This window comes from Ctenocephalides felis, unplaced genomic scaffold (genome assembly GCF_003426905.1).
Source record: "Ctenocephalides felis isolate EL2017-DRISC unplaced genomic scaffold, ASM342690v1 CF-g0.4_SCAFFOLD_01886, whole genome shotgun sequence".
Taxonomy (NCBI): domain Eukaryota; kingdom Metazoa; phylum Arthropoda; class Insecta; order Siphonaptera; family Pulicidae; genus Ctenocephalides; species Ctenocephalides felis.
The window spans coordinates 45,102,586-45,124,697 of record NW_020538040.1 but is presented as its reverse complement, the minus strand read 5'-3'; the positions used below and the strand labels follow the sequence as shown (position 1 = coordinate 45,124,697).

Sequence of the window (22,112 nt, the reverse complement as noted above, 5' to 3'; positions counted from 1 at the left end):
TGGAGAAACCAATCACGATATATACTTTAATGCAGAGTTCACATTTTGATCATCTCACATTTTGTGAGATATTTATTTGGAAACATCCATGTCTATCAGCAACTTCCCTATTGCATTCCGATAAATTCAGCGGTCTGTGGAATTCTAATAAATAATGTTTTGCATTTTGTGGCAATGCTCGTGTAATAAATTTAAAATGTCTGTTTTTTGTTCAACAGCGGCGACAGTGGTTCGACCAACGGCTGCGTGGCCCTGAGGGCCCCAACACTGGAATGGGACACAGCTGACTGCACAGAAGTCAAAGATTTCATCTGCGAGCAGACGCGCTGCTATTACTACAATTACGGAAGCATTCCCGTCTCCTCGGCGCAGGGGTAAGGGATTAAGATAAATGCTAAGGTGAGCCCAATCTTACCTCCCACCAAACGCATATAGAAATATCATGAACTTTTTAGTGTTTTTATTTAGGTATTATATACACACCTAATATTTTGTGTATGCGTAATCAGCAGCAGAGCACTTTATGTAATTCACATTATTGTCGTTGTATTTAACATTAAACAAAACATCAAACTAAATTGTTGACACTCCATCTGAATGTAAAATTTCTTCTCATATAAGCAGTGCTATTTATATTAACTTATTTTAATTCTATATACTTAATGACTAACATATCAATATAATATTTTAGAAGATTAACGAACAATTACTACTCATTTGTGATTTATCTAGTAGAACTGTTATAATACGAATGAAGAAAACATTTCCGATAAAATAAACTTACACAATGCGAATTAAATAAAGTGCCTGAATTATTTTACAATAACAATATTATGCATATTCATAAATTATTGTTTTCCGTATTTGTTATTATTTGTTATTAGATATATTTATATTATTATATAACTTATGGTGGTTGGTGAATGGGCTTACACTGCTTTATCATTAATTATATTAATTATTAAGACCACATACTGCTAATTATATAATATCGTTACTTAACAATATAATAATAGTATTAAGATTAGGAACAAAATAACAAAATTCTGCATACGTTCAGTTTATGTCTATGATTATGTTTTACCAATGCCATTGACAATATTTTTTAATATCGTCATGTTACAAGAACAGAGCGAGAATTTTTTTTATTGGGTTTAGCAAACAAAACCAATGATCTTGGCAACTAAATTCACCTAATTTAACTAAATCGTGCTAACGTATTTAACACAATTAATTTTCGAGCAAAAACTTACGTCATGAGATTTTGCTGTAATGAGATTATGCAAGCACTAATTAAAAAAATCATTTAGTTGAAAAGTGTATTTAAAAAATTATGTTTTCGATTTATTATATCATAACAAAAGACAAATGACTAAAATATGTACATTGGCAATATATATATATATATATATATATATATATATATATATATATATATATATATATATATGTATATATATATATATATATATATATATAAGTTTTCAAAATTGCAGATACGCACATTTATATGTATTTTATTTGTACTTTCTGAATTTAATAGTAAATAGATGAGAGAACTCGGAAACAAAATATTTTTGAAAATTAAAAAATTAATTTATTGCAATAAATGTTAAATAAGTTGTCCCTTCTGAAGCGAAACAAGCCATGTAATTGCACATTGAAAATTAATATGCAGTCAATTTAATATTTGATAATTTAAGTGGACCTAACAAAAACTTTGACTCCTCAGGAAACCATTATCGCTTACGACAACCACAACACAATTGCCACCTACAACTCCTTATGTGATGACGAGCACCACTCAACAGCCTCCATTGAACGACGAAAAACAATCGGAAGAAACTAGCGAAGAGAAAAAGCAAGCTTCCAGCGATAGTACCGAAGAAGAAAATCATTCAGCTGAAGAAGAAGTCGAAGCCGATGAGGAGGAACCTGCATCTGAGAATGAAGAAGAGCCCAGAGCAACCTTCAGGCAACAACCCGAGTTGGATAGCGCAACTCGTTTCAGCTTATCCGATCTGATCAACACTTTGCGCCCTCACAACCAACCTATGGGTAAAGCTGCTTCTTTGATGAACCTGCAACATGAACCTAAAGACATGGGCCCTCATGCCAGACACCACATTCCCCAAATCGATGGTCATTATTCAGGAATTAACGTGTTGACATCTAACAGCGAAGTAGATCAACATCATTCAGACTCTAAAACCGATTCTAAACCAGAATCTAAGCGAGTGGACGTTGAATTCACAACTTACATGAGTTTAGCCAGTGACACCGATGTCAATAACACACCAACTGATCTGCCACCTCAGCCAGACAACTCGCTGAAGAACGAAGAGGCATCAGCTACCTCGGGACCTTATGCGGCGGACCATCACGAAATGCCCCAAGGCGATGACCCCAACACTGGCAGCCACGATGAATTCACAAACGTCGAAACAAATCAGGATGAAGTTAAAGAGCGCGATTCCTTCGTCAGCACCGTTCTACCTGATATGACAACGTTCAAATACATGCAGTCAGTGCGCGGATCACACAAACAATCCGAAACCGAGCATTGATGATTCTATTTGAGCAACCTCTTTCGAATAATTTTCTTCTTCGTACTATTAATAATTTTAATTTTGATACTAAAAATATTATATGGAGCTGTGTAGAGTGCGTATCTTCGCCAACGGAACTATTCAGTGGAAAAAAACAGCACTGACAATCGAAAAACAATTGTAGCGACTTCACTATTTAACATGTACAACAGTATATAGCATTAGTTTCTCTATGAAATATTATTATATACATTCCATATAACAGTTGCCTTATCGATCATAGTTAAAATTTCAAGCTTCCATCGAATATTAGATATTCAATTTACTAAGTTTTCCATGATCGCAATTCCATTAGATTATGTTAGTTTTAAATGTCGATATTACTCACCTAATTTAAGAAATCAATGATGGAAATATACGTATAATTTTCTCATTATCATACTGATAAAAAATCAATTTGAATGGTCGTTTTCATAAGATGTTTAAACAAATCAAAAGCATAAACGTTTTTGAATTTCACAGGTATAAGGAACAGGGGCCAATGCACTATTTCATTAGAATGAAGTAGAAGCACTTTTAAAATATAGGTATATAAATAATTCTAACAAACATCTTATGAACTTGCCCATCGTATCGTTCATATTCGCCCATTATTATAATTGTAGTAGTAAAACTGTATTATTAGTTAAGATTATTCTTGTAATACTGATACTATTACATACAATATAATAATTTAAAATGTGTTTTAATTCATCATATAAAACTCGTAAAAATAAGTTACTTTTTGAAAATTTGTAATAAATATTTAATTATATAAACACGTCCGGTGCTTAGTTTTGTCTATGAGTTGATTTCGAACATAGAAATATTCTTCATAGGGCATAATATATAAACGTTAAATGTAATAAATATTAATTTTCAGCTTATATATATATATATATATATATATATATATATATAAACGTGGTTATCATGATCGTCGACACATATATTCAACAAATTAATTCGAAGTGACACATATGTAATTGGGAGCAAATAAAAAATAAATACTATTAAATTCTAGCACTCACCAGCCGTTAATGACTCCTTCGACATTTAACATTGGTATTATTTTAAAAACATATTGCCGGCGGGCTGTCTGAGAGAGTAATCCGGAACCTAATAAAGAATACAGCGTGCCACGCATGACCCACGAAGCATTTGTCTCACCTGGATGGACTCGACTAGTTAGAAATATTATTTTTCTGTTCTAATGAAAAAAAGGAATTGAAAATTAGTAAAACTCAAAATATATAAGTAATTTAACACCAAATAAAAATGAACTACCAACGATTTTATTCAAGTTATCAAATTATTCCAGCAAATATGAGTAGTTATAATTAAACTAAATATTCAAAGACCACAATACTATTGTAATTTCGACTTACTGAAATTTTATTTTGCGGTTGATCTGTAGCAGTGATTGTTACTAGAGGTTGTTCGTTTCCATTTAATGTTGTACATAATGTTTCAACTCTCATCAAAATATCAGGAGTTGCATTTTTCTGCAACCTCCATATATCAGTCTGCAAGAATTCAACAGAATGAGTATATTTTTATAAACTAAATGCACATGCAAATATAGCATAATTTAGTCCAATGTATTAATGTCAAAATTACGGTTGTGTTTGATACAAATTGATACGGTTATTTTTATCGAGTTTTATTAGTATTGTAATTAATTACAATATGATCTTGAATTTCATTTATTTATATATTCGAAACATTATAACTGATTTTTTCAATGTTGAAATTCTCTAGAAGAACCACAATGCACAAATTTAGACATCAAAAAGTCTAGAGTTTTGTTTTTTGCTTATAAGCATACTCTTCCGTATCTGATTCTTAACGTTATTGTCATATAAAATATTCACTCAAAAATCATATAGTTTTAGTATGTGAATGCAACTACACTAAATATTAATGTAAATAAATGTTCATCTACACCTTAAGATAACTTGAGAAAACTACACAAAAAACACGATACTGAAGTAATTTTACGGTTGATGTATCATTAAAATAAGCAAATTATTAATATTTCGCATTCAAAATGATCAATTTATCGAGAATAAATCCCCTGGTCGATTAAAGCATCGGAGGGTAAAGATTTTTTTTTCAATAAAATTATTGTTACTAAAGTTGTTCAAAGAAATTAATACGATATATAATAGATAAAAACTAGTGTTACATGGCATCTTAAGGCAAGTTGCTGGAACTTCCCACACCGTAATGAAATATTTGAGAAATTTTAAATGTTTTTAAATAGATTATTATAAATAGTGTAACTTTTATTATTCGTATCTTGTAGAAAAAATATAAGAGCTTATAATTTGTACGACGTCGTTTATACAAGTATATAAGTGAGCAATAGAATTTTAGCTAGAATTAAAAATAAAATTTGAATCATTTTTTTTTATTTTGAAATGAAAATATTGCCTTCCCCAAAAAACAATTCTTTCTTCACACTGCCAAGACATCAAAATGTTATTTGAATCATTTAAATCGGAGACTTCGTTCTCTCAAGAATAACAATTTTTAGCACTTTTAGCTCCGAAACGGCTGGACCTATCTTTGCAAAAAACTAATAAGCACGTTTCGCCATGTTTTTTAAATAATTCAAAACGGCTGATTCGTACGCACAAGATCGCAACCGAAAACAAAAAATTACATCCACACAAAACACACCCTCACTCACACACACATACCCACACATCATTTTTTTCTGATTAACTATAGGGTATGCCAAAATGTTCAGAAACCTCTAAGACATAATAATATGCAATAATTTTCATTTTTGGACGATTGCTATAGGTCACCCTATGGAAAGTTAATAATCAAATCGTTACATAAAAAATTCTAATACTATCGGTATATATTTCATTGAAGTAGATTAAAATACTTGTCTTCAGCATAATGTGCAATCATAAAGAAAATTTTTCTTCGGTGCCTTCGTCAACAAGCTACTATGAGAAGATATGTTGTTATAAACGTAATCAATTTCTATATAATATTGAGAACCAAATGTCATCTCGTTTTATGTTAAGCTTAAATTACAAGGTTAGCGTTTTCCTATTAACAACATGTGCATTATATTTTATAAATAATCCTGGTATTTATTGTCGTAAGTCTAGTATCCGCATTTAAAGTGTCGGATGCTTTAACGTTGTCGGCTAAGCGTCAGTTTATTGCACTTAATTCATTAATACTTACTAATAATCTGGAATATGTGTACGGGTAATGGTAAGCTAGATAAACCACATCACAGGAGTATGGAAATTGCACGGTAAACGTCGCCGTAAAGTAGCTTCCAGTCTGCGCGCTATGCTTCACATTCGGATTCCTGTAGCCGTTTCTGTAATAACAAACTTTGGTACCTACTCGAACCCAGCCTGCAAGAATTGACATATATTGATTATAATAAAAAATATAAGTTATCGAAGAAAATTTAGTTTCATTTTAAAACTGTGTTGTGTGTTCGAATAATATTTATGACATTCAAATAATTGAATATATTCAGCATGATAATAATAAATAATAATAGGTAGTACTGCCCTAAGGCAAGTCCTTGAGCTGAGTTAAACTCCAACTAGATTCAGGAAAGAATAGTGTGAGAGATTTTTCATTTCTATTTCACACCGCTGTGCCCGAAATGGGCTATTTCCAATTGGAAACTCATTGTTGATCTATATTTTTAAGTAAAAATGAAATCGCTACTGTGGACCCCGTCCACTCGAGTCCGTGAGCTTAACCATAAAACACCATATACTGCATGTATTGATCCATACACAAAATGAAATATTGCAAACCAAAATAACACGATTGTAAATAATGTTCAACCTGAGAATGAGATGTAAGAAACAAAATTATCACAATAGTGATTTTTAGAAAACGTCGACGAAAGGTGAAATTTTGACTCACGTCTAAAACTTTTGCACACTTCGATGAATTTTTCAAATTAAACGACTTCCGAAATTAAAAACATTTAGTATGTTCCTAAGACCATAATCTCTATCATCAAAAATATCCATAAAATTCATGAATTCTTTTTAGCAATTAATTACAAAGAAACGGCTCGGCCGATTACTAAAAACTAATCAGCGCGATTCCCTGCTAATTACAAAGAAACTGATAAACGATAAAGTCCTTATCAAATTTCATCGAGTTAAATTTCTGAAATGGGTATAGCCGTTTTAGAGAAAAAAAATCCAAATTTGGTCTCAAACAATTAAGAATGACTTGAAAAGTTGGCAAAACCCAAAACTAGCATTTTGAATTTTTTAGTGGAAACAAACTTCTCCATCGGAAAGTTAAAAAAATAGTTTTACAATTTTAAATTCAAGATTATCATTAATAAGTGATAATATCACTTATTAATTATGATACATACTTTAACTGATTTTTATTCAAAGGAAATTTGCCATTTCACTAAAATATTTTCTTCGCCGAGCATTTCCTCTATTGATTACGTTTATTAAGTTATCAAAGTGGATTTGTTATTACAAGAAAACTAAATTATCAATAGAAAAAAAATCAGAATTTATAATAAAAATGAAAATTATTGTACAAAATTCTTTTTTAGATCTAATATTTATGTTATATAATTAATGGACAAAAATTACCAACAATCGTAGAAATTAAAGAAATACATCTATCGCAATTGTCTAATATCTTTTTTTTAATATTTAATTATAAAATCAAATTCAGTTTGAGTACTCGGTACAAAAATAAAATTTATATAGACTTGAAAAATTGTGCTCAAAGAATAAGATATTAGTATGATATAAAATGAAGTGTAGTAAAAGTAGCTAAATGCTATACACAGACCAATAAAAATCATATTTAAATATTATCGCAGCACAATTAAGATACATTTTCATATTTTGAAAACTACAAAATTAGATCATAGATACTCTTCGTTAGACCAAAATAATGCATCAAACTCAAAGTTCTACCATGTAAGCTCATGTATGCGCCAAAGAGTACACTGTTGAAATAAATATCTAGAATTATTTTCCAGTGTTCTAACTTAATAGAGTTATCTGCACCACAACAAATTTAGATTTATAATCAATTTACTATCGACCTACCGACTTTTCCTAGGACGGCATCCGTTACGGAATACATGACGGGCTTCATGCCGTAGTTGAATTGGCTATTAGGCTTCTCGCAATTGCATATATTGAATGTGTACGAAGCGTCCGACATCATATTGCTGACTTCGAAATAAAACCACATGTGCCTTTTATCAGAATTAACGTCGGGATTAAGTATTAAATCGTACTCGAACTGTCCGACCTGTGTAATAAAGAATTTTTTATACTTGGCTTATGAATACAAAAATAGTAATATTTGTAGTTGTTTTATTTTACTTTATAACGCCAATTCACACAAGCATTATCATGTGGAAAAGTTACATTGCACAGACGGTTGCGCAGAATTATTCACACCGTGCTATTCGCAGGGGAATAAAATTTATTATTCATAATTCAACCCTCTTTGCAATATCTTATTGTTAATATCTCTGATAGTAAGCAAATGTAAATAAACGTACATCAACATAAAAACAATGTTTTATGTAAACTATAAAAACTTGATAAACCAATTGCCTTAAAATAATTTAAAAATTTTAACCCTTTCGCTACGGATATCGTCCCTGGCATATGTAGTGTTTGTCTTTGCTTCAAGATTTATCACTATGAGTTAAAGTATTGAGAATTGAAGTTTTTTTATTGTAATTTCTAGTTTATTAGAAGAGTAATTTTTAAATCTCTAACACATTTTTATAATCATATATAAATCCTATCTTAAAGTTTATCGTTGTGCCTTTCAGCAGCAACACTCCTGCGGAAAGCACACCCGTAGCGAAAGGGTGAATGGCTTATGAAACTTGATTTTTTACTTGCAAAATTTTTTTACAAAAAATCACTTGATTTTTTAATTGCTAATACCTGCACAACTTTTCGTAAATTTCCACTTTCGAACCTAGATTCGAATATAAGCGAAGCACCTCTAGTTATCGCACGACCTAATCTGACCTCATCATCATTCGACAGAGTTCTAAATTCAAACAATAAAATACAAATATAATAAAAATAATATACAAATATATTCTGTTATAAATTCATGTGAAACTGTGAAACATTACAATATGCTAACGTGTTTATGAATAATGAATGCAGTAAGATACTTATTTTTGGTAAAATATCAATATTATAAAGACAACCAGTTAATTTTAAAAAATAAAAATAAAAAAAAGTATTTATTAATTTTAAAACATTATCAAAAATGTAGGTAGTTTATGATACATTATTTCACACTGGACGAATAAACTTTGTGCTTTTGATATTTAAACATGATTCGTCTGATATAGTCAAAAAGTCAAAGGTAAGTTTTTATGTCTGAATTTTTTAAAATTACCATTTAATTTACTTTTCTCCAAGCTAACTGGTAAATTAATAAAACTAATGCCGATCAAAAAAAGTGGCACGACCGTACCGAGTCGCCCCTACTACATGAATGAATTTAAGCAAAAATGTACGAGCTTCATCTGAGTTAAGTATATTCATATATCATATAAAATATATTATATAAATACTCAAATACTTCATACTCTAAGGATGTATAAAAGACCATAAAGCACATACTTTTCTGTCATGTTAGGCCGATGAGTATATAGCAATGAATCAAGATCGTATACCACGTTATGCATAGTTTTAGCAGCGTTTACGGATCTTTCCAAGCATGCCATCATCTTCTCCCTGTTGAATTTACGATCGAGTTAAAAAGAATAATATGGGATATATATTCATAAAGCACTCACATGTCGCATGTAGCACGCAAAGCATAAACTAAGGATGTTAATTTAAAACTGAATCAAACGATTTACAGAGAATTTATGTATTAGCCTATCATCATAAAGAAGACCAATTGTGTTATTCATTAATGTAAACTGATTACACGGCAAATAAGAACTGAATTGATATCATAAATTATTTCTTAAAAATATAATTTGTTAAGTTTAACGCTCTATAATTTATAATGTATAACGTTCATTTTTATTAAATAGTACTATTATTAAATAGGAAGCACTGCAATTTTTTTACACACATACGTTGATACATATATATTAGAGATGGGTAACTCACTCCAGAGTTGTCACTCCGATACGACTTGTCCTTCGGAATGAATCCGAGTGGAGTTGTCTCATAGGATTTGTCATATCCGACTTCCCTAAACTGGTACTAAATCTGTTAACATGTGCAGATATTTGCTTGAGATTTTTTACCAATACAAAGATTTGGGTCGAAAGAAGTGGTCTTTTTCTCGTCTCACAGCCAGTTTTAGAACTTTTCAGGTATATAATGTCTCAAAATAATGCTATTTTGTATACTATATTCTATATACGATAATGTTTGTCCGCAAATGAGCACTTTCAATGCTATGCAACCAGCTGAATAAAATATTATAACTTTTACACAATTATGATTTTATAATTGTGTAAAAGTAATAGCATGCTAATCAAACTACCTGATGCATAATTAATTCTCGAAAAGGAAACAATAAAAGAATGTGATGTATTAATATTTTGTGAAAAAAATATTATACACAAAGATTTGTTCTTATTTCATATATAAGGTTCACTGCATTATTTTCACATGAAAATAAACATATTCAAAAAATTCTTTATTTTCTCTTCAGAAATAATTACAAAATTGATTTTGATTCCCAAGTTTTTTGTCAATTTGAGATTTGTATGCATATTGAAATGCATAAAATAGTAATTATTACGATAAAATGAACAAAAATGTCTGAACTATTTGCAAACTATTTTCAAAGTCTTAATAAATCTTTAGATATGTTAACAACACACTCGAGAACACATTTGTGTCAAGTATTATGTTTCAAAGTTGTCGGAGTTGTAGAGTTGTTAAGTGGATATAACTCCTCTCTGAAGCGAAGTCAAATCCTAACCGATCCGGCTTCGGATATGATAAGCCCATCTCTAATATATATTATAGAATAGTTTTATTCACAAATATCATCACCTGAAGGGCGCCTTCTTCTGGGGTTGCAAGGCGTGCTGCTGTAGCCCAGCCCTCGCGCCGAACGCTTCGGGATGAGCAACTTTCACAAACGGAGCTACAGATTTTACTTGGGATGCAATGTGAGTGTACACATGACGTGGCCCATAGGTTGTTGCAATTTTACGTAAAATCTTCATCGATGTTGGATCTATTAGTTGAAAGACAATGTTAGAATTTACAATACGTATTATATGTACATCCTTCCCTTGCGCTTATCAAAATCTATCCAAATCAAAGCATCTAAACTTTTGGAATATGTCGTATGTTTACATGTAATTCACTTATGTTATATTAAATCAAGTATGCAAATCCTTGACAAAACCCCGACAAAATAAAAATCATACCAACAAGTTGAACAATATAAAAAATACAGGTTACAGGTTCAATATGTATACGCATATTAAGTTTATGAGTACGTCTGATAAGATATTCCCGATACTCTTATATCAGGATTAACTGTTCAACTAATACTTTGTTCAATTTTCGGTAATGTCTGAAATCTCTAACATATGTGTACTAATATATGAGTCCACATGAATGCATAGCTTCAGTCGAAACGAACAGTTTTTTTTATACCTGTATGATAATAATATATACCTGTAATAATATATAGCTGAATGTACTGTGTATAGTTTGCTATGAACAATAAACCAAAGAAAAAAATATAAAGAATTTTTTATGAATTTAAAGTAAATACTGACATTTTATTATCTTTGGAAATTATTGAATTCTTTAAGTTATGAAACTACAAAATAATTTGAGAATTTTGAGTCTTTGATTATTTTGAGAATTGATGCAATGCACAGAAATTGTCAAAATCGTTTATCACAAATAAAGTTATTGCATTGCACATAAGTAAAGCAGTGATATCTCTGCTAAAAGATCAAAAGTTTTAACCACATATTTTTATAAATTCAGTTTTCAATTATTTTTATTTCGCTTGTAAAATGTTTTGTATATTATCACAAAACCGTGAATTACGTAAAAACCTATACAAACTTTATAAATTCCTCCATAAAATATGACATTTTCATATTACATGGTTGAAATGCATGCTCATAAAACTGCATTTTTTTAAGTATTTTTGAAATTCCCAGTTATCGTTACAGAACCCATAATTTAGTAAAAATACGAGTGCATATTATTAATTTTTTACATGAAATATTATAGGTAAAAGTTATAATATTAATAATTAGTTAAATTAATAATAAGTCATTATGTTTGAATCCAAACAAATATTTCTTTTATCCCTATGTTTATCATAAGGCAGACCGAATTGCCCTCATGAAAAACGTATTTTAAGGAGCCGATTCTGCCGTAAAATGGACCCATGTTATGGCAATTCTTCTCATACAAAATGGTACTAAACACTGTCAAATACCATGTGGTTACTGTACAGTCAAACGTTTTAGATAGAAAACTTAGAAAACGCACAAACGTCAAACGCACAGTCTCATCATAACCACATCTTTGTGATGTGTCTTAATAACATATGAGTGAATTTGCATTTTATGTGTAAAACGCCTGCATTTTGACAGCATTTAGTATCATTTTGTATGAGAAGCGCTACGTAAGATAGCCTTACAATAACATTGGTCTATTTCACGACAGAATCGGCCCCTAAATTTCATTAAACAAGATATGTCCTGGCTTCTATCTGTCCAAATTTATTATTTGTGTCAAAATAGATTTCATAATAGATTTTGTAGTATACTTTTTGTTTTATATTATACTCTTAATCAATTTTTACGCTAGTAGTATCAATTATGAGTATAATAATCAAATCAAATTAAAATGTTATCCCTTTTTTATATTGTTAACGATCTCTCCCCATTGTTTTATTCAAACAGAATAAATTTAATTTAAAAAATAGCTTTTAGATAGTCATGACCCTAATTTGAAATTAATAAAGCTACACTAAAAGCTTATGGTACCGTACTACATACCTTGAGTGTCATTAATTACACTGTCACTGTATCTCTTCAATGTGTCTTCGCGTTCTTTGTTAGTCAGATCTCGTTGTCCGGCCCCGGAAACAACTGAGCATGACTCTTTGTTTCCGGGTATCGGGAAGCAACCAGTCGTCGAAGATTTCTGATGCGCCGGAGTTGAGCCTTGATCCTTGGCTTCTGACCGGCTAGAGTTCAGCTGGTTGCTGGAGCAGCCGTACTCGCTGTAGAAAATTGCGTATCTGGAAAATAGACTTTAATCACTAGGTGAATATGTTTACTGATAATACATTGTTAGAACATACCACAGGGCTATTTCAAAATATTTCAAGTGCCAATTTATTTTATACACTGATTTATAGAAAAATAGAATTATATTGCTTAAAACATTCTCCAAATTATTAAATTAATGGTGATTGAAATAAAGACGGTAATACGTACACCAACCATATTGATGTTGTAAGAAAAATCAATATCTACACTTGTACAAATCAATAAAAGCAAAACCCTTATTTTTGTCATTTTTATTGATTGATGCAAATTTCTCACTACAATTTAGGTTTCAAAGTCATTCTTTTGCGTAAAAAGTTTTGTTCTACGATCTAAGAAAAGATTTCATTATTTAATCAAACTTAAAGATTTTCTTGTCAATTCTTTTATTATAAAGAACTTGAAAAAATAAAATTATTACAGATAATCACTAAATCATTAATGGCAGTTGCAACAAATTAGTTAACCGATTTCTCTAAAAAAATTTACATATCTAATTACAAGTATGCCGATTGTAATAGCATATTACAGCACTAAAAGCTTTCTTGTTGCTGGTGTATTCTTTCTATAAGAATGTAAACTAAGCTGACCATATTTTTTTGCATGAAATCCGGGACGCATTAGAATGTGTGCGAGAGACTTATATGCACATTTTTGGTGCAAATTTTCTAGTTGAAATATATTTTAAAAAAATATTGGCTATCGAAACATTTTTAAAAATCCGGGACAATCCGGGACAAAACACCTAAAACCGGGACAAATATTACTTTTAGAAAAAGCCGGGACGCAAGGCGGAAAATCGGCCAATCCGGGACGTATGGTCACCTTAAAACTAATCAATTTCAAATTAGATATGTAGCCACAAAAATTAACTAAGATATCGTCATGTGAACTGGGTCTGGTGAGTTAATTCATTCAGATAAAAAAATGCCAAATATTCCCTGCACTAACAGTATTTTTTTTTATTTGCATAGATTTATTGCCGATCAAAATAAAATAAATTTTACTAATAGTGGATGTTTCGAAAAAAGTATATATAATCTACAAGATTTTAGTACTAACTGTAAGTCATGAAGTGCTAATTAAAAGCGATATTAATATGATATTGACTACAATAAATCAAGTCTGTTTGAATGTCAAACGTTATAATAGCAACTATATTTATTACTTATTGAGTTTTTTTCAATTTTTTTTATAGTTACACGTTTGTATAATAGAAAGGGTATGGGCGTGTTTCCATACAGAATTGGCCCCACCCTGGTATTTAAATAATTTTGATGTCATTTTATAGGTATTTTCGAGAAAATACGACATACCAAATTTCAAATCCGTAGCTCATCATTTGGCCGAGATATCAGTGAAAACATGTGAAAGTGGCCCCTTTTTTCAAACTCACTTTTTGTCGGAAATATGAGAGATATCGAAAAAATGTTAACGTCATTCTATTTATACTGATCTTGTCTATGTTGTTCATAACAAATAATGTGAAAAAATTATTTGTTAGTGTGAGAAAAAGTGAAAATAATTTTTTGTTTTGAATTTTCGGGTAGTGCGGTTGTTTGGACTAATTTTTAATTAGCATCATTAGAAGGGCTATTGAATTTTCTTTTGGTGTGCAAAATTTTGTTTTATTTCATGTGGTAGAACACATTCAAAATTAGAAAAAACCTGAGCAAGTACATGCTCGCGCTCATATAGCGCCCGTGTAAGTCGTCTCTCATTCGCAATGACTAGCAACAGCATTACTCGCCGCGCGTCTTGATAAATTAAAACATTTTTAATAAAACACAAGATATATACATTTATATTTTGAATAATTATATATTTATATGTATATGTATAATAACTATATTTTTATATAATTAAATATATATTATTTATATATTGCACAAGTATATTATATGATTTAATCATCATTAATAATTTATTAATTATTAATATTAATTATTAAGACCACTAAATAAATAAAATATAGGTTGATAAAAAATATACATAATAATAGTATATCGGTATAGGATTATTATTCATGCTACAGTAATGTATACAAATTCAAGTATGGTATACTAAGTTAGTCATAAATATATTAAATAATATCTTGAAGTTTTTTTTCAAATTAAATAATATATATTATTATTTAAATTAAAGATTATATTTTCAATATATCCTATGGAATGGAAGTACTCTACTTATAAACGATATTAGAAAATTCGCAGCATTATGATTATATATTGTATTGTGGTAACAACTAAATTATATACTAATCAAATTAAATTGATACTAAAATATAAGAAAAGTGCAAAATCGACTGGTACAAAGGTGTAGATCACACCAAAAATTAAAAAAAAAACATTATTCATTTAATAATTATTAAAAACTTCGTGATTAGTTAAATTCGAAAATTATATTAATTTTATTCTATCTGTATTTTGTTATATTATGTGTGGTTTATGCGAGCAAAATTTCAAATATCGTTTTAATTAAGGATGATACACAATAGTGCAGTAGTTCAATAATTATTATGAGTATTTATAAGTAGAGTACTTCCATTCCATAGGATATATTGAAAATATAATCTTTAATTTAAATAATAATATATATTATTTAATTTAAAAAAAACTTCAAGATATTATTTAATATATTTATGACTAACTTAGTATACCATACTTGAATTTGTATACATTACTGTAGCATGAATAATAATCCTATACCGATATACTATTATTATGTATATTTTTTATCAACCTATATTTTATTTATTTAGTGGTCTTAATAATTAATATTAATAATTAATAAATTATTAATGATGATTAAATCATATAATATACTTGTGCAATATATAAATAATATATATTTAATTATATAAAAATATAGTTATTATACATATACATATAAATATATAATTATTCAAAATATAAATGTATATATCTTGTGTTTTATTAAAAATGTTTTAATTTATCAAGACGCGCGGCGAGTAATGCTGTTGCTAGTCATTGCGAATGAGAGACGACTTACACGGGCGCTATATGAGCGCGAGCATGTACTTGCTCAGGTTTTTTCTAATTTTGAATGTGTTCTACCACATGAAATAAAACAAAATTTTGCACACCAAAAGAAAATTCAATAGCCCTTCTAATGATGCTAATTAAAAATTAGTCCAAACAACCGCACTACCCGAAAATTCAAAACAAAAAATTATTTTCACTTTTTCTCACACTAACAAATAATTTTTTCACATTATTTGTTATGAACAACATAGACAAGATCAGTATAAATAGAATGACGTTAACATTTTTTCGATATCTCTCATATTTCCGACAAAAAGTGAGTTTGAAAAAAGGGGCCACTTTCACATGTTTTCACTGATATCTCGGCCAAATGATGAGCTACGGATTTGAAATTTGGTATGTCGTATTTTCTCGAAAATACCTATAAAATGACATCAAAATTATTTAAATACCAGGGTGGGGCCAATTCTGTATGGAAACACGCCCATACCCTTTCTACAAAATATCTAAAAAAAACTTAAATAAACTATAGACACTCGATATACCATAATACTTCTTTATACTAATTTTAAAAAAATAAGGTATTTTTTCACTAAAATTTTTGATTAAGTCCTCTCACGCTTACTACAAAACGTGGCAATAGCGCTGATTTGAAATTTTATTGTGAAATATACCACACCATAAAAGATTATAAAAATTAGAATTAAGAATTATAAAATAGTATCCTCATAAAATAAAGTTTATCATATAAGAAAAAATCAATTTAAAAAATACGAAAAAATAAATTTAAAACGCAAGTTTCACGTGGAACTGGTGGCATAAAAGAAAAAATCTTGAAGAAAAAAGAGTTAATTTCGATCATTTTATGGAATGATCTTGATTCTTGAAATCAAATGCAGTCTATTCTCAATACTTCTCAAAGAAATCGCACATGCGTGGACACATAATAGTCATATGAATATACCACAATAACGTGCAACCACATAATATAGTACCTAAATAAATCTTCAATACTACGACCAGTATCAACACGAATATCCTTGGATCCATCTTCACCTTCCCCGCCAGCTTCAGCATCTGAAGAAGCACCACAATCGGATGCAATGTCCGAATTGGCATCATCCGACGCTGGACTACCTTCATGTTTCTGTTTGTAACTCGTAACATCTGAAAATATATAAATCATAAATTTGACCGAGTTCAAATTTCGTAATGAAATGATGTAGCATCAGTCTTAACTCATTTGTGTCGTAAAATTCATAATTTTAGCAATAGATATTGTATATACAACTATAATTTTAATAAACTTTGAACTTTAAATTTTGAAATTCAGATGTGACACACCAGTGTTAGGCTTATTGTTAATATCTAATTAGTTAGTTATACTTAGATAACTTGTTCACTGTAATGAGCTCATATAAAAATTGTTAGATTTTTTTAAATGAAGCATGCATTGCGTCAGTTTGACGAGTTCCCGTATACATATATATTTATAAGTACTATTAAGTACATAAAACTACCGTATACCTCCGTTGAACGAGATTGATAATTGTTATTGAAATGTATACAAATAGAATAATCATAGAAAACTAATTCATTACATTGAAACGAATACGTATCTATTGAAGTATTTTCTTAGAATTAACTGATAATGAAAATGATATTTCATGTTTCTTTTCTAATATTTAAATTCTTCATAAATCAAGCATTTATAATGATATTTTTTCAGGATTCTGGTCAGCGTAGATAGTTAATTCTAACTTATTTTGCAAAAACAAGTAGCTAATATAACTTAAAAAATAGGATCGTACAAATTACTACTACAAATTTTACAAGGGGTAACACCTTCGACGTGCCATGACAAGACTAAAAGGTGGCATATAACTTCTCGATGATTAGTCATGTTTGGTATGATTTACCCGAAATTTATCGATATCGGGCGAATTATGCCGAAAATATTGTGTGCGGTGTAACTAGAAGACTTGCATATAGAACAATTTAAAACACGACGATAAATAAAAATAAAATAATACAAATCATGACATTTCTTATTCTATTGCTACCGCAGTATGCAACGACATATTTTAGCATAAAACTAAATCATGTTGTGCCATAACGAATATGTTTACACTTAGAATTTACACAGTCAACCCTCCGATAACGCGATACTTTGAGAACACGGTTTCCATAACACGGTTTTTGTTCAACAAGTTCCTTCCGTGTAACCTATGAATGACTAGTAACTAGATACTGTTAAAGTTATTAACGAATGTTTAGTAATGCTCTTTTTTAATTTTTCAAATATTTTTATATACACATGACAGGTTATATCATAGCTGTGTACGACATCAGTTTTAGTAGTGCTAAGTGCTAAGTAAATTTTGTTGGTTAACAAATCATTCTAAAAAAATTCTGCTGGAAAGTATTGAGAAACGGTTTTTTAGTTTAGTTTTTGCTTAATTTTTTATCATTTACTCAAAGAAATTCTACAATTCAATAAAAGTAATTAATATTTTTTTATCACATAACTATGTATATTTTAAAATTAATTAAATTATTAAAAATTAAAATTATTTATAATTATCTATCATATTTATATGAACCCTTCAATTTTTTCATATTACACATATTAGGACATATTAGGATCTTTGACTTTTAGACTGTGCAATGCAAAATTCATAATTTTATTTCTGCTTGTAGGGGCTTATATATTAGAAGTACGATAATGTTAGTGAAATCGTTTGGAGAAAAAATCGTTTCATAGTAAACGATAATATTTTATTGAAATATAAAATGTATTTATTATTACACGTTTAGTTATTTAATTCATACTTAATGTAAAACGTGTACAAACATTTAATGTAAATGTTCAAACGATAACATAATCATACGATTTTCATTGTTGATCAACATGCGTTGATTTCATCGTTCGCCAAACCTCGCAAGAGCAAATCCACTGATTTGTTTATTTTATAGATTTTGTAATCAGGGAGATTGTTTCAAGTGCCAATAATTTTTCACAGACTATTTATTAATTTTAATTTAAACTTCCGAAATTTTCCTTTTTTCTTATATTGACGATCAGAACTCAATGGTGCTATGAGCTGTTGTGATGAATTTCTAACAAACTACAATTTTAGTTTTTTAAATAGCTACCCAAACTCCCATCTTCATGTGATTATTTTTCATTATGGCAATTTATAAGAGATTTTTTTTTATTTATGCAGCAATGCAGTAATGCTATATTTTTTTAAAAAAATACGATGTCACTACTGCTCGACAACAGACTGCTTAAAGCGGAAAATTTTCGAAATAATTCTAGTTTTATTTCTTTGATAAAACTTACGAATACAATTTCAATTTCAATTTTGCTTTTTTGAAATGAACTATATTTACTTTCTAAAACAAACGCATGTTATAAAAACTACAAATTATAAAAATTGATTTAAATTAAAAACGCCAAACGCTTATCAGTAAATACTAATGAAAGTCTCATTTATAGCATCAAATCAAATATTATTTGAAAAAAGAAGAAATAGATATAATTATTTTTTTTCAAAATTTATTACGTGAGGAAAATTAAATATTTTCACGAAAGATTCAGAGCTCATAGAAATTAATTTCTTATTTTGCGAATTGTAATAGCAAGACTAATAGCACAGCAGGCCCAGAGAGCTCAGTCGGTAGAGCATTGGACTTTTAATCCAAGGGTCCAGGGTTCAAGTCCCTGTTCGGGCGGCTAGTTTTTTTATTGAACAATAAATCGCATAAACAGCTTTACAAACATCAAATAAACAGTTTTTAAAGAAATAATATAAAAATTACCTCGCCGGCGGGGAAATACGCCATGATTATTAACCTAATTCAAAGAGAAAATAAATAATCAATGTTTATAAGAACAATCTCAATTTGCCAAATATTATTGATACGATTCGGTCTTTTTCAATAATATTTTTGTGATCCAGGTGCAATAAAAAAAAAACCATCGCCCGAACAGGGACTTGAACCCTGGACCCTTGGATTAAAAGTCCAATGCTCTACCGACTGAGCTATCCGGGCCTTGACGTTGCAAGCATTGCTATTACTAATCGCAAAAAAATCTGATTCTCAATAATATATGCGTGGACCCTCGGATCCAGGAGTTGGTATTACAAACCTTGCTATTATTTACAAATAAATTACTAATTTCGAATGCTATAGTGGCGATTATAAAATATTCTATCATAAACAAGCAAAAAAAAAAAAAAATATTTTAGTGTTTATAATACTATTATAATATGTATTGTTCAAAACAACGTAGCTACAAAACATATTTAATAGTACTGACCTACCTTCATCGTTATAAGGCACATCAAAGACGAACGGTCCCATCATGGTGGGCACAGGCAACGGAATTCTTCCTAATAATAAATGCACTAAATTGCAAGATCTAGCCATAAGGGTATCGTACGTACGACCTTCAGGAAGATTTTGACACATTCGAACTAAAGTTTGTATGGGAGAACTGGCGGATAATAATTGCTTTGCTTGCTCTGTAATAGTTAAGTAATAAAAGTTAAACGAGGTAATAAAATAATTATAAAATACAATATATATTAATTACATACTTATAGCGCACAGTTGAAGTAAACAAGTAACACAATGGGAGAAAATCTTCGCACGCGCTTTTCCTTCGTTTTTATGAGCTCTGTCTAAACACCGTAATAACCAACTTAAAATTGAAGTTTTCAGGACATTCTGACAGCAGCATCCTGCAAACAAATTTTAAATAAAAATAAACAAGAGAGGTAATGAAAATCTTTAATTTGTGGTGCTCTTGTTACTTCGGGGAGACCACTAATTATTATTATTATTATTATAGACACATGCTTCATGCATACGATTGTAATCCAATAAAGTATGATATATTCAATGTATCAAATTAATGAAGTTCTCTCATTAATTCTCAAACTAGGTTGCTCTAATCTTTGCTCATTTGTATCAACAGATTGTAAAAAAACTTAAAAAAAAACAATAAAGTCCTAGTATCTAATGTCAAAGTAAATATAGATTTAAAAATAATTATTACCATTAAAATAAAATATAAATTGTTGAATAACTTCAATTTTAAATAAACAAATTAATATTAGCAATCTTCTAAAAACGGTTAAATTATAGAGTAATTGTCTTCATATTCCATAAAAAATAATATAATTAGTTAGTTTTTTTTCATCAAAGATACTTACGATTTTTTGTTGTTGTGGTAAGAACTTGCAATACTACACGCAATTTCGGCGTTGGTGCCGCACCAATATTTAATAAAACTTTTTCTAGAGTCTGGTGCAATCCATCGCGATTCAAAAGTGACGTGGTAGAGGCTAAAATGGTATTAGATAAAGCATCAAATAAATACTACTAATCATCAATCGTAGCAAATGTTGGAACAAAGCCAACCAAATTTTGTGAAAAATCCGACAAATCAATAAATTTAATATTTTCACACAAAATCCATAAAACCTAATTTTATTCATACAATTCAAAGAAAATTAATAATAAAATCACTCTCTATACAGATTCCAAATAGATGTAATATCTAAATTCAATTATAAAACAAAATACAATACATTTTTATAAGAAAGACTTCATAAAATCTAGAACACTATAATTGTAATATAAAGAAATAAAATCCGAGCATTTCGAAAAACAAACACTAACACTTTCTAATTTCGAAGAATTTTCATTTAGCATCTGTTTATTTTTTAAATTTGCCTCAATTTTAAGTAGTTATTCAAGTATGCAAAAATAAAAAAAACGCAATATGATACTATTACTTATTATCGATTAGTTGATACTTACTATTTTTGACGAGCGTTTTAAAGATAATCAGTAGTGGAAAATGTATTTTCACATGATTTGCATAGAATTTTAGTAGAAGGTGAAATGACCGGATTGCACCCATGGAACGCGTTTTAAAAGAAAATTTTGGATCTGGAAAAAATCAGTATTATTTAATATACAATCATATCAGGATACATATTATTTACAGTCAGAACTTATATGTGCAATATTACAAATAATACATCCTGTACTTATGAAAGAATTGTATAATATTTGTTATTAAATAATATTAAACACGATAATAATATTAAACACGATAGTTATCATGATTATTTGGTAATGAAACAGTACTCAGTAAAAAGTCTTTGATCATAAAAATATCAATCAATCAAAGACAGA

General features: G+C 29.3%; 2 protein-coding genes and 2 non-coding genes across 4 annotated transcripts in view; 2 read left to right on the top strand and 2 right to left on the bottom strand.

The window, feature by feature from the left end:
- Positions 1-21,853, bottom strand: part of LOC113378291 (cytosolic carboxypeptidase 1-like) — a 317,444-nt gene extending 295,591 nt beyond the window's left edge. Inside the window, exons 1-13 of the mRNA XM_026618823.1 lie at positions 21,732-21,853; positions 21,122-21,253; positions 20,504-20,647; positions 20,228-20,428; positions 16,892-17,063; positions 12,619-12,863; positions 10,634-10,820; positions 9,233-9,346; positions 8,537-8,645; positions 7,676-7,883; positions 5,799-5,977; positions 3,977-4,114; positions 3,620-3,798 (exon numbers count right to left, since the gene is read on the bottom strand). Of these exons, the coding sequence (XP_026474608.1) occupies positions 3,620-3,798; positions 3,977-4,114; positions 5,799-5,977; positions 7,676-7,883; positions 8,537-8,645; positions 9,233-9,346; positions 10,634-10,820; positions 12,619-12,863; positions 16,892-17,063; positions 20,228-20,428; positions 20,504-20,647; positions 21,122-21,253; positions 21,732-21,834 (2,111 nt within the window). The 5' untranslated portion in view covers positions 21,835-21,853. The remainder of the gene's footprint in view (positions 1-3,619; positions 3,799-3,976; positions 4,115-5,798; positions 5,978-7,675; positions 7,884-8,536; positions 8,646-9,232; positions 9,347-10,633; positions 10,821-12,618; positions 12,864-16,891; positions 17,064-20,227; positions 20,429-20,503; positions 20,648-21,121; positions 21,254-21,731) is intronic.
- Positions 341-2,699, top strand: LOC113378294. The gene is made up of 2 exons (XM_026618825.1): positions 341-399; positions 1,733-2,699. Exons 1-2 carry the CDS (start codon positions 392-394, stop codon positions 2,565-2,567), a joined length of 843 nt encoding a protein of 280 aa, XP_026474610.1. The 5' UTR covers positions 341-391; the 3' UTR covers positions 2,568-2,699.
- Trnak-uuu lies at positions 19,562-19,634 on the top strand. The gene has a single exon. It is a non-coding gene; the product is annotated as a tRNA-Lys (tRNA).
- On the bottom strand, positions 19,883-19,955 carry Trnak-uuu. Its single transcript has one exon. It is a non-coding gene; the product is annotated as a tRNA-Lys (tRNA).
- Positions 21,854-22,112: the final 259 nt, after the last annotated feature.